This window comes from Dipteris shenzhenensis, chromosome 15, assembly GCF_047967505.1.
Source record: "Dipteris shenzhenensis isolate YYH24624 ecotype China chromosome 15, Dip_SZ_1.0, whole genome shotgun sequence".
Classification (NCBI taxonomy): Eukaryota; Viridiplantae; Streptophyta; class Polypodiopsida; order Gleicheniales; family Dipteridaceae; genus Dipteris; species Dipteris shenzhenensis.
In genome coordinates this window covers 7,813,079-7,826,362 of record NC_141610.1, presented here as the reverse complement: position 1 = coordinate 7,826,362, position 13,284 = coordinate 7,813,079, and the positions used below count along the sequence as shown (strand labels likewise).

Sequence of the window (13,284 nt, the reverse complement as noted above, 5' to 3'; positions counted from 1 at the left end):
AAATAAAATTTCGAATCTCCTTCAGTGAGGCTTGTCCCACCCAGCAAACGGGAACTTTGAAATTGCATGTACGCTTCTTAAAGGGTTTAAATTCCCAATTTGGACCAGCATCTGTTATATGGCTGCTATAATCCCTTGTATTGTTCGATCAAGCGAGAAGCATGAAGTCGAGAGGTAGGATCAGTAGTACAGCCCAGACTACGAAGGTAAGCCATCTACATTAAAACATGTCACAGTCAATTGTCTTCAAATTGGAAACACTTTTTCATCTTTTAACTCCTTACCTGAATTGAACTATAATTTCTTCCCATTTTTGGTAACTTCTCAAGTTGGACTAAATTGAAAACGCACCTGTTTGGAAGTGGCTGCAGATGTACCCATAGAGCGCTCTGCATTTTTCTTTTGAAAAAACTCCTGCAAAATGAAATGTCAGCCAGCATTGCTTTTCTCTGTTGAATTTAATCACAATTCAAGCATAGCACAGTTTATGAAGGTAAGAGTACCCCATGTAACAGTGTGTTTTCTCTCAGCAAGAATACTAGTGTCAAAATCGTTCGATACATCTGCCCCATCTTTGTTGGTCTCCTCTCATGGATACTAGCTCACAACAAGGATCACCTCTTTTATTCAAAAGCTAAAAGTGGAGACCTAACCTCAACATCCCCACCCCCCCTCTCCCCTATTCTTAAACTGCTAGAAACTATAAAGTTGAAGAAGTCAAATTTTAATGGAGGCAGGATAAGAGGTCCATGCCTGTCTCTCTGATTGCAGCAGCGTACGTTCCTCTTGAGGTATCTGTATCCATTGCACCACCTTCACAAGAGAACCCCATGAATCAATTTTACACTAAAACAGGCAAATGTCTATTCTTTTGGCTTCTTGAGTAGCTCTAAGGGGAGCGAAAGGAGGCAGGGGGAGGGGAGGGAAAAGAGAAAAAGAGTTCCATCCAGGCATTACATGGTCAGCATATGAGAGAGCCTCTTTCTCGGTCAAGGAACACTTCAATGCCCGCAATGTATCCTGTGATATTAAATAAATATTAGATCTCCTTCTCTCACACAGAGATGCAGGGACACACGAGCACATACAAATCCACGGCATATGGGAGCATGAATGAGTGCCCGTGCCCGTGTGTGTGTGCATGCACGCACGCACTGCAGGCCAGGTGAGGTGGGAAATGCATGCACCTTATTTCGTGTTCCCTTGCTCCGAAGTCTTTCATCTAACACAAAGCACACCTGCATAAAAGGTGTTTTATAAAAAAACTGTTAAACAATATGTTTAAACCCTCAAATGATAAGAAATCACACCTATCGCAAACTCATATACTCCAGACGTACTTTGTCAATCAACCGCTTTGGGTCCTGAAATGCAGGTTTTTTTGCCCAATGGTGAAATAGTGAGGCAATGGTAGATCTTGCTTCTACATTAAACCTGAAAAAGTGAAATCCATGTATTTCTATATTACAAGAAGAAGTCCTCAAAGAGGGAACATGCAATTACAAACTTCAATATAAGGAAACTTCGAGAAAGTCGAATCTCTCTCTCTCTCTCTCTCTCTCTCTCTCTCCACATAAAGGTGTGTTAGACATCTCTAGTAACCCGGTCCTGACCATGATGCATTTCACCTCCTAGTCTACCTTTATGGTCTTTTGTAGATATTAATAAACCCTTCCCTCCCTCCCTCCCTCTCCCCCCCTCTCTCTCTCCTCTCCCTCTCTCTGTCTCAGTTTGATGTATAGCTTGATGGATGTGAGTATGAAAACTCTCTAAAGTTCTTTTAGCATCCTTGTTTTGGTCATGTCAATTACAATAGTTTGCTTACTTGTTCAATCATAGTATGGTTGAGGGAGTGCAAAGATTATAGAAGCCCAATTTAGAATCTTGTGAAGGGCATTTCTTGACAAATCGCATATGATGGCTTTTCCAACAGATTGCTTAGTGAGAGCAACAAAAAGGTTATATCGTATTCATGGTGATGCTTGTGTACCCTGAATCCTACCACACAAAGAGGTGTAGAATACTTTATCACTTTCATGGATGACTTCTCTCAATTCATGTAGGTTTTTCTCCTGAAAGGAAAATCTGAGGCATTTCGCTAGTTTCCCAACTTCAAAGCTTTCCTTAAGGTCAAGTTCTAAGATCAAAACACTAGAAGGTGATAGAGGGTAGTATATGTCTGATAATTTCATGGCATATTTGAAGGAGCATGGGATTATGCATTAAATGTCAATGTCTTACACAAAACCACAAAATGGGGTCACAGAGGAGAAACAAGAGAAGGAAAGCCATTACAAAGCATATTTACCAAGGAATGGGAACGTTCCGGAACGTCAAATGCCGGAACAGGAACATTTCAGGAAGGGGGAACGGGAAACAGAATGGCATGTCATATGGCACGTCATCATATGGCATAAAACTATACTAGAATCCATAGAAGGCAGTCTACTCTTGACCTAGGAGCATGTCAGCATGAGGGGAAATGAGTTGAAGCTCCAAAGGGAGAAATGGATAGCAAAATAGAAAAATAGTTAGATATCGTGCAAGACCTTATGAGCCTTTCCTACAGCGTGAAGTACATGCACCGAAACAGATTTCGAGGGAGCAAAGCGTTGAACTGCTTGGAGGGAGAAAGAGGTCCAAAATGAACTGCACCTGAGACGGAAGAAATGGGAGGCACGACTATTAAGTGCTGCAGGAAAAGTGGCTTCACAACCCAGATGAAACACTCTTCGAAACCCCAAACCAGTGATATGATGGGAGTGGCAGTGAGCCCTCTAATGTCAGCAGCCCAGGGATGATGAGGAGTTTCCCACACTATCCAATATAAAAGGAAAGGCTGCCTATCCACTTTTTTTTGAAGTTGAATTCTTAAGTTTACCCAATCAGTTTTCAAAGACTAAAGTTCTCTACATGGCTACAAGGGCTCACAGGTTTGAGACATCCGTTGCTGTAGTAGATTTCATGATAAACAGAAAATGTATAGAGAGCCTCTAGCTCCCTCAATTAAAAGTTTCCATTATCAAAAACTTGAATTGTTAAGCTGCACCAACTAAAGGCACTTGCTTGAGTGATTCTTCCTAGTAATAAGGTTGTAACGCTTTGGACAGCTACCTCAGGTCAAGCCCAATGATTTATAGCTTCTTGAAATAAACCATACCATTCAGAATCTGGACTTCAACATAATCCTTGACTAAAAGGCACAATCATCCAAGCCTTTCTCATATACACTTAGTTGCTTGGCAATTTTTGGTGCCTCACATTCTTATCGCCAAGAAATACATCTCAGAACATCCAAGCATAAGTAGCAATAGCAAAGGAAAGCCAACTACGATGTTTAGTGATGTCAAGTTCGCACACGTACCCTCTCAAGAATTCTGCTGAAGAAACCGACTCCAAGACTTCCGTGTTGTTTGATGACACTTTAGAGACAAGCTTACTTTCTTTGTTGGAAACAAAAGTTGTATTTGAGTCATCCACAAGTTCACCTTGGCATTTGTATTTATTGACGTCGTCATCTGGCTGTTGATACACCTGTCTAGGTATTGACGTCATTGGAGCAGCAGCACAACTCACTCCCTCTACCTGTGAATGACAATGATATCTGATCATTGGACTGAAAAAATATTACCAATGATCGGAGAAGAAATTATGTGAGGCCCCAAGGACGGAGATGAGAGGATGCCTCAAAAAAGCTACTCACCCTCATTCAGCTCATGCAAATTTGAAGAGGGAGCCACAGGGCAGTTTCCTAAAGCCTTCCATGAACACCAATGCAATGCTTCCTCTCAAACTCATGTGAACTAGACAAAAGCGCCCATTAAACTTGCCTGATAATCAAGAAGGCGATGAGGTAGTTCTCCTATAAAACGACTTGGACGCAGTAACTGCACAAGTAAAAGTAAATAGCCAGACCAGAGTTATGACACTTACAAAGTCCACAATTCATATAAAAAGAAAAGGGGCAGGCAAACCTGCTGGTTGTTATCACGAGTCACATATAGTATGTAAAGTTTTTTCCTGGCACGTGTCATTGCCACATAGAACAGGCGTCTCTCTTCCTACAATTCATTAAAGGTCATCAAACAACAACCCACTCCTTGACCTCAATAGCTTTCTTTGTAATTTATGCATCTACTTAAACTGAAATGAAACACAACCTATTTCAAATCATCTTACTTCAAGTGATACAGCACCATCACTAACACTGCCGATTGTTTCATGAAGCAATGGCACCTCTGAATCATTGACCTTCCAAACACCAAATAGAAGATGATAGTCAGTTTACAGCCATGGAATTCTCATTGTCAACCTGCAGTAGAGAATGCATTCCGTACTAGAATTCAAAGAAATTCTAAATATATTTAAGAAGCACAAACCACTACTGCAGGCCTCCTTGCTTCACCACATATTCTCCAATATTCAGACTAGTTACATCAATTTATAAATTCGGGTGAAATGCAATAAGAAATATGTCATCAGTTAATTAGTTTTGTTAAAGTGGACAGACCGAAAAATCCCCCTAATCTTTTTAAAAGAAAGTTCAAATTTTGCAAGTGTAGCTCATGTTTAAGGCATCACCATAGCCCATTGAACAGGTTGTGGCCACCGTACAGCCTCCTTCCATTGTGAGCAACAGGACAGCTCCGCTCCAGCCAATGGCCATCCTCTGCAGCACGCGTGGGACTGCTCTTGAGCACAAAGGCAGCCCCAGTCCCGCTATGGGTAACCTGGTTCTCCTTCGGCACAAGTCGACTCTAGCTATCACCTTCATCAAGCAAAAGAGACTCCAAACAGCTCCAAGCCTCTCTTTCGAAGGTCTAGCTATAGTGCAACCAGCCAGAAAGCTCCAAAAGCTATTTTCTTAAGTGGATAGAAATATATCATACTTTTGTGATGTCAAAAGTCATTATTTGCATTTGGAGAATATATATCATACTTCTGTGGAATATAGATCCAACCTCTCTTTCGAAGGTTTGGCTATGAGGGAATATAGATCCCTCCATCCTTTCGCTGGCCGAGCATTTGGCACAGTTTTAGAGTATCCTTTGGAGTCGGAGGCGGCCGTTGTGATAGATGATGGGGTTCCTCGACTCAGGATGGTGGTAGAGAGCCCAGATGCCCCCCTAGAGGTGATTCTCTTGGAGACTCTAAAGGGAGGTACTCTTCACCTGAGATTGGAGGCCTCAAGATTACTAGGTCATTGTTTGAGGTGCAAGCAAAAGGGACACCAAGCTAGACATTGTACGACCGGCTTGAACAAGGCCCATCCCTCCTAACAGGAGATTCAGAGACAACATAGTGGCACTAGAGAGGATGGGACCGAAGGCCACCCAGGTAGACACAACAACAATCTCAACGACAACAGGCAGAGTACCAAACTCCCTGGGTAGAGCCTTCAGAGGGAAGGTGGACCAAGGTGGGGAAAAGAAGCGCAGTAAGTGGGCTAGAAAGAACCAACGACATCGTGCAACCCGTAAGAGGCAAGCATAGAAAGCAACGTAGTCATAGGGAGACCAAGTTGGAGGCCCCCAGGCAGGCAACCACGAGATCCGGAGAGAGGGCCCTCGACATCAAGACATTCTTTAAGCCCCTCCGATGGTGAGACTTCTTGCTTGCAGGACCCTCCTCCAGCAAGGGCTTCTTGGGAACACTCCCCGTACAAAAGGTCAGTGGCAGCAGTCCAACAAAGTGGATATCCTCGGAGGCCACTTTGGTAACGAACAGTTCTCCATTGATGAGTCATCTCTACCGAGTGTGGCACAGATTGGCGGGAGGACTCGTATGGGCTAGGCCGTCATGTAGAGAGGAGTTTGAGAGAGAGTCGCTCATATGGCACCTAGAGGTCAAAGATTCAGAGGGGTGCATGATTGGACAACGAACTCACATTGGATGGGCACAGTGGGACAGTGGACCGGCTAGATCCTTTGGGGCTTGGAGGTGGCTTCCCAGAGAGACAGAGACCCGCAAATAGGCTCTCTCTCACCTCCGAGGAGCAGGTACCAAGATGGCAGAGATCAAGGCGGCGCCGGGATCGAAGCTGGGAGGGATTACAGAGTCCTTGGACCCCCCTGCTGGTCAAGACAGTTCTCGCGGACAAGGGTGCCACTCGAGATACGCTTCTTTTTCGAGTCTCTCGGATCCCACCAATCTCGATTTTATAGGGTGGGACCTAGAGGCTCGCTGCAAGCGGAGTTAGAGGTGGCTAATGAGGCAGAGGTAGACCTAGAGGATCTAGAGTGACAAAGGGTCAAGATAGTGGGCCGATTGGGCAAGACTTGGTATATTGATCCCACCATAGTCTTACAAACTCCGGAGGGAACAATGTGGTGCCTATGGATTTGGGAGGGTAGACCCTTATGTGACATTCAGTGGGATCCACGAGAGAGGTTCTCGCCTACTAGCATAGGGCGTTCAGACAGGCTGGAGGAGGTCTGCTTTTCTTACACTACTCGCATTGGATGCCGCTTACAGCTCGAGGGAGCAACATGGTCCCCCTCGAGGGAACGCCATTGGTTTGAGCAAGATGTCCTGAGAGAGGTTATTTTCCGCTTCTGGCTAATGGCTCACAAGAATCTGCCCATCGGCCCCTCGCTGGAGCAGATGCGGGTAGATGGCAGATGTATTGGCTGTGCAGATGGAGTTTTGGAGACGATCCCCCATTGCATGTGGGGTTGCCCAATCACACAATGGATATGGTTGGTGTCCCTCAGGATTGTGGCTAGCACACAAAGGATGATTAGGGAATTCACTTGGGGGATGGCGACCTAGCCCACGGAGGTAGAACACGCCTTCCAGATTGACCCTGTCTCTCCAGCTTACAAGATACATGGCCAGCAGGTCTTCTAGATTGAGATCCATGACGCAGTTCAACCTTCCTGCTCACACCCACCACCTCTAGCAGAGGATGGTGTGTGGGAGACAATTTCAAGAATTACTGCCTGGAACATCTAGGTTGCTTCATGCAGTCGAGCGATGGGAGGCCAACCGGTTTCTCCGACAACTACCCTAGTAGCCATCTGGCAAGATATCATATTCACTTTGCACAACCGTTTGGGAGCACAGTACTCCACACTTGAGAGAGACCACCGAAAGGCGAAAGGGCTTCTGCAAAGCTTGGCCAACAAGAATCTTCTACACGCTTTCCGTGAAGGGTATTCGCTGGATATATAGACCACCACCTTGGTTACTGGCTCCTATTTCGGAATCTCTCTAGGTGGTGAGCCATGAGATCTGGAAATAGACGGCTGTCTTATAGGTGACAACCTGTTTTATTGTTTTATATTTTCATCGACAGCTCCTCTAGGAAGCTGTTTGTATGGCGTTTTTAAGCATTAATAGAATTTACCTTTTCTGGAGAAGAAAGTCTTACGGTCCAATGTTAGGGCTAGGGCTTTCTATATAATACAAGTCTCTTTGTACTTTCAATTATTGTGGAATGCACTCATGTCTTGCTTCTCTTATCTTTCTTATCTCTTACCATTTAGTCACCATGTAACCATATATTATAATGCTTGTTATTATTTATCATGCTTGGACGGTTTACTTTTTCCACACTTCAAAATACTTGTGCACCAACATTCAAGACTATCTTTGAATCTTTAATTATCAATACTGGATGTTATTTTTATTCAAAGAATCAACTTTGCTTTCATGTGAAGTTAGTGTAACGTATTTGACATTTGTAACTCATTTATTAAATCTCAGCAATGCATCATGAAATATTCAATGCTAAAGAAAATATCACAAGAATGCGGTAGTCTCAACACACATGCATTAGAGTAAAACTTTCAAACTGTGAATCTTCTTGAAAACTTTGCCTCTGTCTCACCAAAATATAATGAACATATCCTGCATTATTATTACTCACACCATTGGAAATATTGCCACCATAAAAGCAGTGATCAATAGGAAATAAAGGCATTTTATGTTATCCTTTCTTTTTTTTTTTTTTTTTTCAAGAAAGAGACTTCTATTAAGTAAGAGAAAAAACCCATGAGAGCAAGCTCAAAGCGGGATACATCATGAAATCATGAGGATAAATAAAAAATCCCCTCAGAGTGACGTGGAAAACAACCAAGGCTGAGGCTGAAAGTGCCACCTCAACCCTATAGTAGTCTCAGAGAAGAAAGGAGAATCCTTTCATTCCCTGAAGAAAGAAGCCCTCCTAGCTGAGGCTGCATGGGAGTCTCCTTGCATACCCGTCCATACGGCCATCAAAGTATGTACGGTGTCTGTCCATATACTAGCCAATGTGTGCGAGGGATGAACCTGAGTACCCTCCAAAGCCTCTATGCATCTAGCTCTCCAGATATGCCAGGATGCTATGCTTGCTAGAATCTCCCAAGAAGTATCCATAGAGGCATGTACAGCTGTAAAAGGAAGGTGTGGTACCACATCCAACGAATAGGACTCAGTCCGATGACGTCGAACCGAAATGGCCTGAGAGGAGTCCAATCTCTCATAGAATACCTGAGGCCCTGTAAGAGAAAGCCAAGCCACTGAGCCCCATGTCATAAAAAATGGGGAGTGGACAAAGTGACTGAAAATCCTGGCTACCCCCATCCAAATCATCCTCGCCTGTCTGCAATCCCATAAGCAATGCTGAATAGTCTCCGAAGCAGAGATGCATCGAGGGCAAGTAGGGTCGGCTCCGAACCTGGACCTCCAAAGGTTCACTGCAATCCCACCATGGATAGAAAGCCAAAAGAAGATAGTGATCTTTCTATTCCTGTGGGATTTCTAGAGTCTCATCCAGAAGCACCTCTGGAGATCCGCAATGATATCAAATGTCTCCCAATGAGGAACTCTGGAAGGTCTCCAACCTCTACTACTGAGCTGATATCTCCTAGCATTACTGACCGTGTAACGAAAGAAGGAGATGCTCTTCTCTCGATGCCCTGAGTCAATCCACTCCCACTCTCCGGGGTCCCACTGCAAATACCTGATGGGAACTCCCCCATAGAGCCAGAGCCTCCAAGACCGGGTGGAGAGTAGCCGGGGGTCTGGGTCTAGGAACCACTCTGAATCTGATCCATGCACCAAAAGACCTACAACCCTGATAGGCTGAAAAGCAGACTCAAGCAAGATGTCCTTTGTGGACCTGAGCAATCTGCCACCATCCTGGACACTAAAAACTAAAGCATCCTCCTGTGCATCTCAAAAGGCCAAAACCTGAAGCGGAACACCGCCTCTTGTAAAAGTACTTGCCCAAGTGGAGGAAGTGAGTGGCATATCATCTGTGTCTACCCAAACCTCTGGAAGGGCTGCCTCAATCCGCAAGATCCTCCCTGCACTCCCTCTGAGATGTCCTGTCAACCTTGACTTGGTCTCCTCTGAAAGCTTGTGGAAAGCTTTCCAAGACCCCATAGATGATGCAGGTCCCCTCTCCCACCTGGACCACTGCATGTAGAGTGAGGCACCCAATGGTTTGCCATGATCATCTAAAATACTGTCATTCCACATGATGGGTTGCCTATCAATCTCTTCCCGAGAGGAAGGAGGAATCCTCCGAAGAGTGCTTTTGAAACTGGTCCAAGCTTTCAGAATGGCAACCATGAGAGGGAACAAAGGTGATCTGAGGTGTGCTGTGGTGAAGATCCACCTAACACTGCTCATCCAGTCTCCTCCTGAAGAAGGTGTGCACCTCTCTATGCTGCTAATAAGAAAGTCCTTCCACGGTTCCTGCTCTGGCATAAGTCCCCGCACCACCATCTTGCAAAGTAAAGCTCTGCACTGTAAATCTGGATCAATAATATTGAGACCCCCTTCCAGTGTAGGGAGGATGAGGGTCTCCCAAGCCACCCTGGCTATAGCATCTGCTGTGCCATCAAGCCCACTCCAAAGAAAGTTTCTGATCAGTCTTCTAAGCTGAATGATGCAGTCCCAAGAACGGCACCAGCATGAACAAACAAACCAGGCCGTGGCCAAGAGGACTTGGTTGACCACCACAACTCTAGAGGTAAGATCCAGCTTGGCTGAGCTCCAAAAAAGAAGCTTCCTCCTGATGCTCTCCAAATTGGGAGCAAACTGCTGCGTGGTAGAAATATCCAAGCCGACCTGGCAGCCCAAATACCTGATAGGCTCACACCTCTGAACCTAAGTGAATCCTATGTCAAGCCCCCAAACTGGAGTGTCCTCATCACTGATCCAAAAGCCATTGGATTTATGCCAATTTATCTGCGCCCCTGCCGCCAAGCAGAATAAATCCAATGCTGTTTTGAAAGAAGTGAGCGTTTGTGGAGTAGCATCCAAGTAAACTGTTGTGTCATCTGCCAACTCACTGTCAAGTAGCTTCTCTTCCCTTCTGATGGGAAGTCTCAGCCTAAAGATGTCAGCTTGAGATCTAACTTAGATACTCATAGCTTCGGCCACGAACAAAAAAAGGAAAGGAGCAAGGAGGCATCCCTGACGGACTGATCTCGAAATCTGAAATCTCTCACCCCTTACCCCACGAATAAGTACCTGGCTGTGGGCTGATCTGTACAAAGAGGAAACACCTCTGATCCAAGCATCAGTAAAGCCAAAGCATAGAAGGGTGCCCTCCAAAAAACCCCAATCTACTCTGTCATAAGCTTTCTCAAAATCCAAAAGTAGAATGGCTAGATTTTGGCCACTCTGAAGCTTCCCAGAAAGAGAAAATGTTATAAAAAATGCTTCTGCCATGCACAAATCCCGTCTGAGTGTCATGAATAAGATCAGATGGCCTTGGCCAGAATCTTGTAATAAGTCCCCAGAAGTGTGATAGGCCTCCACTAGGACACTAAATTTCTGCAACCTCCTTTTGGGATAAGGTGGATGAGACCCTCTGTAAGCGACCCAGGCATCTCGCCAGAGTCCCAAATGGCCTACAAGGCTGAAGTAATATAGTCTCCAATCATATCCCAAAATGCAATGAAAAACGACGGGGTGAGGCCATCCGAACCTGGGCACTTGCCCTTGTGAAGGGCTGAAAGTGCAGTCCTGAACTCTGTGTTGGTGAAAGGTGCATCGAGTAGAGCATGCATACCCGGATTCACCAACACAGGGATGCTCTGCCAAATAGCCTGTCTAGCATCCTCTCTATCATGTGTCTCAGGATCAGCAGTAAGAAGGGTGACATAGAAATCTGAAGCTATGCGTAAGACATCATCAGGCTCTGTCTGTAAAACCCCATGTGAGTCAATAACTAGGATACACTCTCTCTACTATGTCTAGGGCCAAGAGTAGAGAAAAAGTGTTTATTGACTCTACCACCCGTCTGAATCCAAAAGGACTCCCGTGCATGAAAGGCATACTCTACTCTCTGATCAAGCAATAACTACTGATGAGCCCTTGCTGCAGCAAGGCGCTCCTGAATCCAAGCATCTGAAGGCCGTTTCTGCTCTTCCCTTTGCAAAGCTGCCAACTGCTGGCGAACACCAATCTCACGTCTGAGAATATCTCGTCTCCTGGTACAAGCAACTGAGTGGTAGAAGCCGCTAATACCAGAAAGGGCAGCGGCTACATGTGATGGATATGGCTGCCCACCCTGGACATGAGAAACCCATATCTGCAGAGCTGCCTCTGTAAGGTCCTCCTCTGTGTAAAAGGCATCTGGAATCCTGATGCTGGCAGACCAGCCTCTCAAGTGAGGCTCTGAGATAGCCAGCACAACATGAAAGTGGTCTGAAGTGGAAACCCCAGTAGCAATGCATACCGATCCACCTCTGTCTAGTGCCCAATCATCTACATAGAATCTGTCAATGTGTGCATGAATAGGCATCTGCTGCCTCCTGTTCGACCAAGAGAACAGCAGGGACTGTGGCTGAATAAGAAAGGCATCATCCCACCAAGTATCTCTGCCACAGAAGTGAAAAAGGAAGGCATCCCAAGCTGCTCTCTCCAAAGAGTGAAGTCCGCCTTCTCTACCCCCTTTTTTGTCTGACGGTAACTCGACCATGTTAAAGTCACCTCCAATCACCCATGAATGGGAGCCCAGGAGAGCAAATTCTTCCACATAAGGACACGTTCCCATCTAATGTTGAAGGCATACAGGTTAAGGAAACCAACCTTACGCCCTCCAATCAAAAGAATAATCCACCAAGCTCTAGAGAAAATAATGACTCCGTGTCCAACAACTAAGGGGAGAACCGACTGCGAAACTGAAATAGAAGTGCCCCCCCTGGTGCCCAAGGCAGGCGACCAAAAAGTATGGCAAAAAAGCAACTTTTCTGACTTAGCACAATCTCTAGAATCCAGTTTGTGCTCTTGAATAAATAAGATATCAATGGAACCCCCAGTAACACCTGGATGAAGCTGATCCCGGATCAACTGTCTACGGCGGCGATGTGGGACGCCACCTAGGCCCTGTATGTTCCAACTAATAATCCTCATCGACGAGAGGATGTAGAGTGGAACACCTTACCCGACCTAGTGGCGGAAACAAACCCCTCAACAAGGGAAGACCTCCTGCTTGAGGAGGGAGAAATGGAACCAAGTGGCGGAAAATCAACAGGGGAAAGAACCCTGCCACCTGAAGAAGCCTTGTCAATAGCAAACCCAATCACTGGCTCCCCAAAAGTAGCGGGCACAAACTCCTCCTCCGGGAAATCTGAACCATCTCACAGGGCTGAAAACGAGATCCTGTGAAGCAAGCCAGACACCGGAGTGCGAAGGATTCCTTCTGAGGGAAGAGGATCAATAGTGTAAACCATCCCCTTCCCCCTATCAAAGGGAGGAAGTGAGGACTGCTCTCTATCCTATGTCTGCCCAGCCGCGGAGACCTCTACTGCCTCAAGAAGAGCGTCTAGCACCGCTGGATCTAGGGAAGAAGCTGCAACCGGGGAGGAGGTCGAAGCTTCAGTGTCTCGGACTGTGCGAGGTGAGACTAGAGGGACAACTTGAGGTGAAGCAGAGTCCACTAATGTACCCTCGTGAACTGAAGGAGGGATCTGCACACGTGCCGGAACCCACTGGAGAGCGTCGCATGCCCTTGAGATAGGTGGGGGTCGAGGAGCAGGTGATGGATCTGTACCACCCCCCTGTCGAGGCCGAGGAGCAGGTGCTGCACTTGTATCACCACCATCCTGAGGAGAACCGCCATGCGAAGATCGAGGAGCAGGTGCTGGACCTGTACCACCCCTTTGTTGAGGCCGAGGAGCAAGTGTTGGACCTGTACCACCCCCTTGTCCCCCCTGTCGAGGCCATGGGGCGGTAGCTGTACTAGAGGGCTTCTTGGGTCTTTTCTTCTTCCTGGGGCAATCCCTGGCAAAGTGTCCAATGGTCCTACATATCCTGCACTGGTCCTGTCTGCTTGAAATCTCT

General features: G+C 46.0%; 1 protein-coding gene across 1 annotated transcript in view; it reads right to left on the bottom strand.

Annotated features, from left to right (window-relative positions):
• Positions 1–125: 125 nt before the first annotated feature.
• Positions 126–13,284, bottom strand: part of SRS2 (P-loop containing nucleoside triphosphate hydrolases superfamily protein) — a 111,790-nt gene continuing 98,631 nt past the window's right edge. The window contains exons 20-29 of the mRNA XM_087385702.1: positions 4,180–4,251; positions 3,975–4,061; positions 3,827–3,887; positions 3,365–3,581; positions 1,341–1,434; positions 1,188–1,238; positions 958–1,020; positions 754–813; positions 352–414; positions 126–215 (exon numbers count right to left, since the gene is read on the bottom strand). Of these exons, the coding sequence (XP_087241828.1) occupies positions 126–215; positions 352–414; positions 754–813; positions 958–1,020; positions 1,188–1,238; positions 1,341–1,434; positions 3,365–3,581; positions 3,827–3,887; positions 3,975–4,061; positions 4,180–4,251 (858 nt within the window). The remainder of the gene's footprint in view (positions 216–351; positions 415–753; positions 814–957; positions 1,021–1,187; positions 1,239–1,340; positions 1,435–3,364; positions 3,582–3,826; positions 3,888–3,974; positions 4,062–4,179; positions 4,252–13,284) is intronic.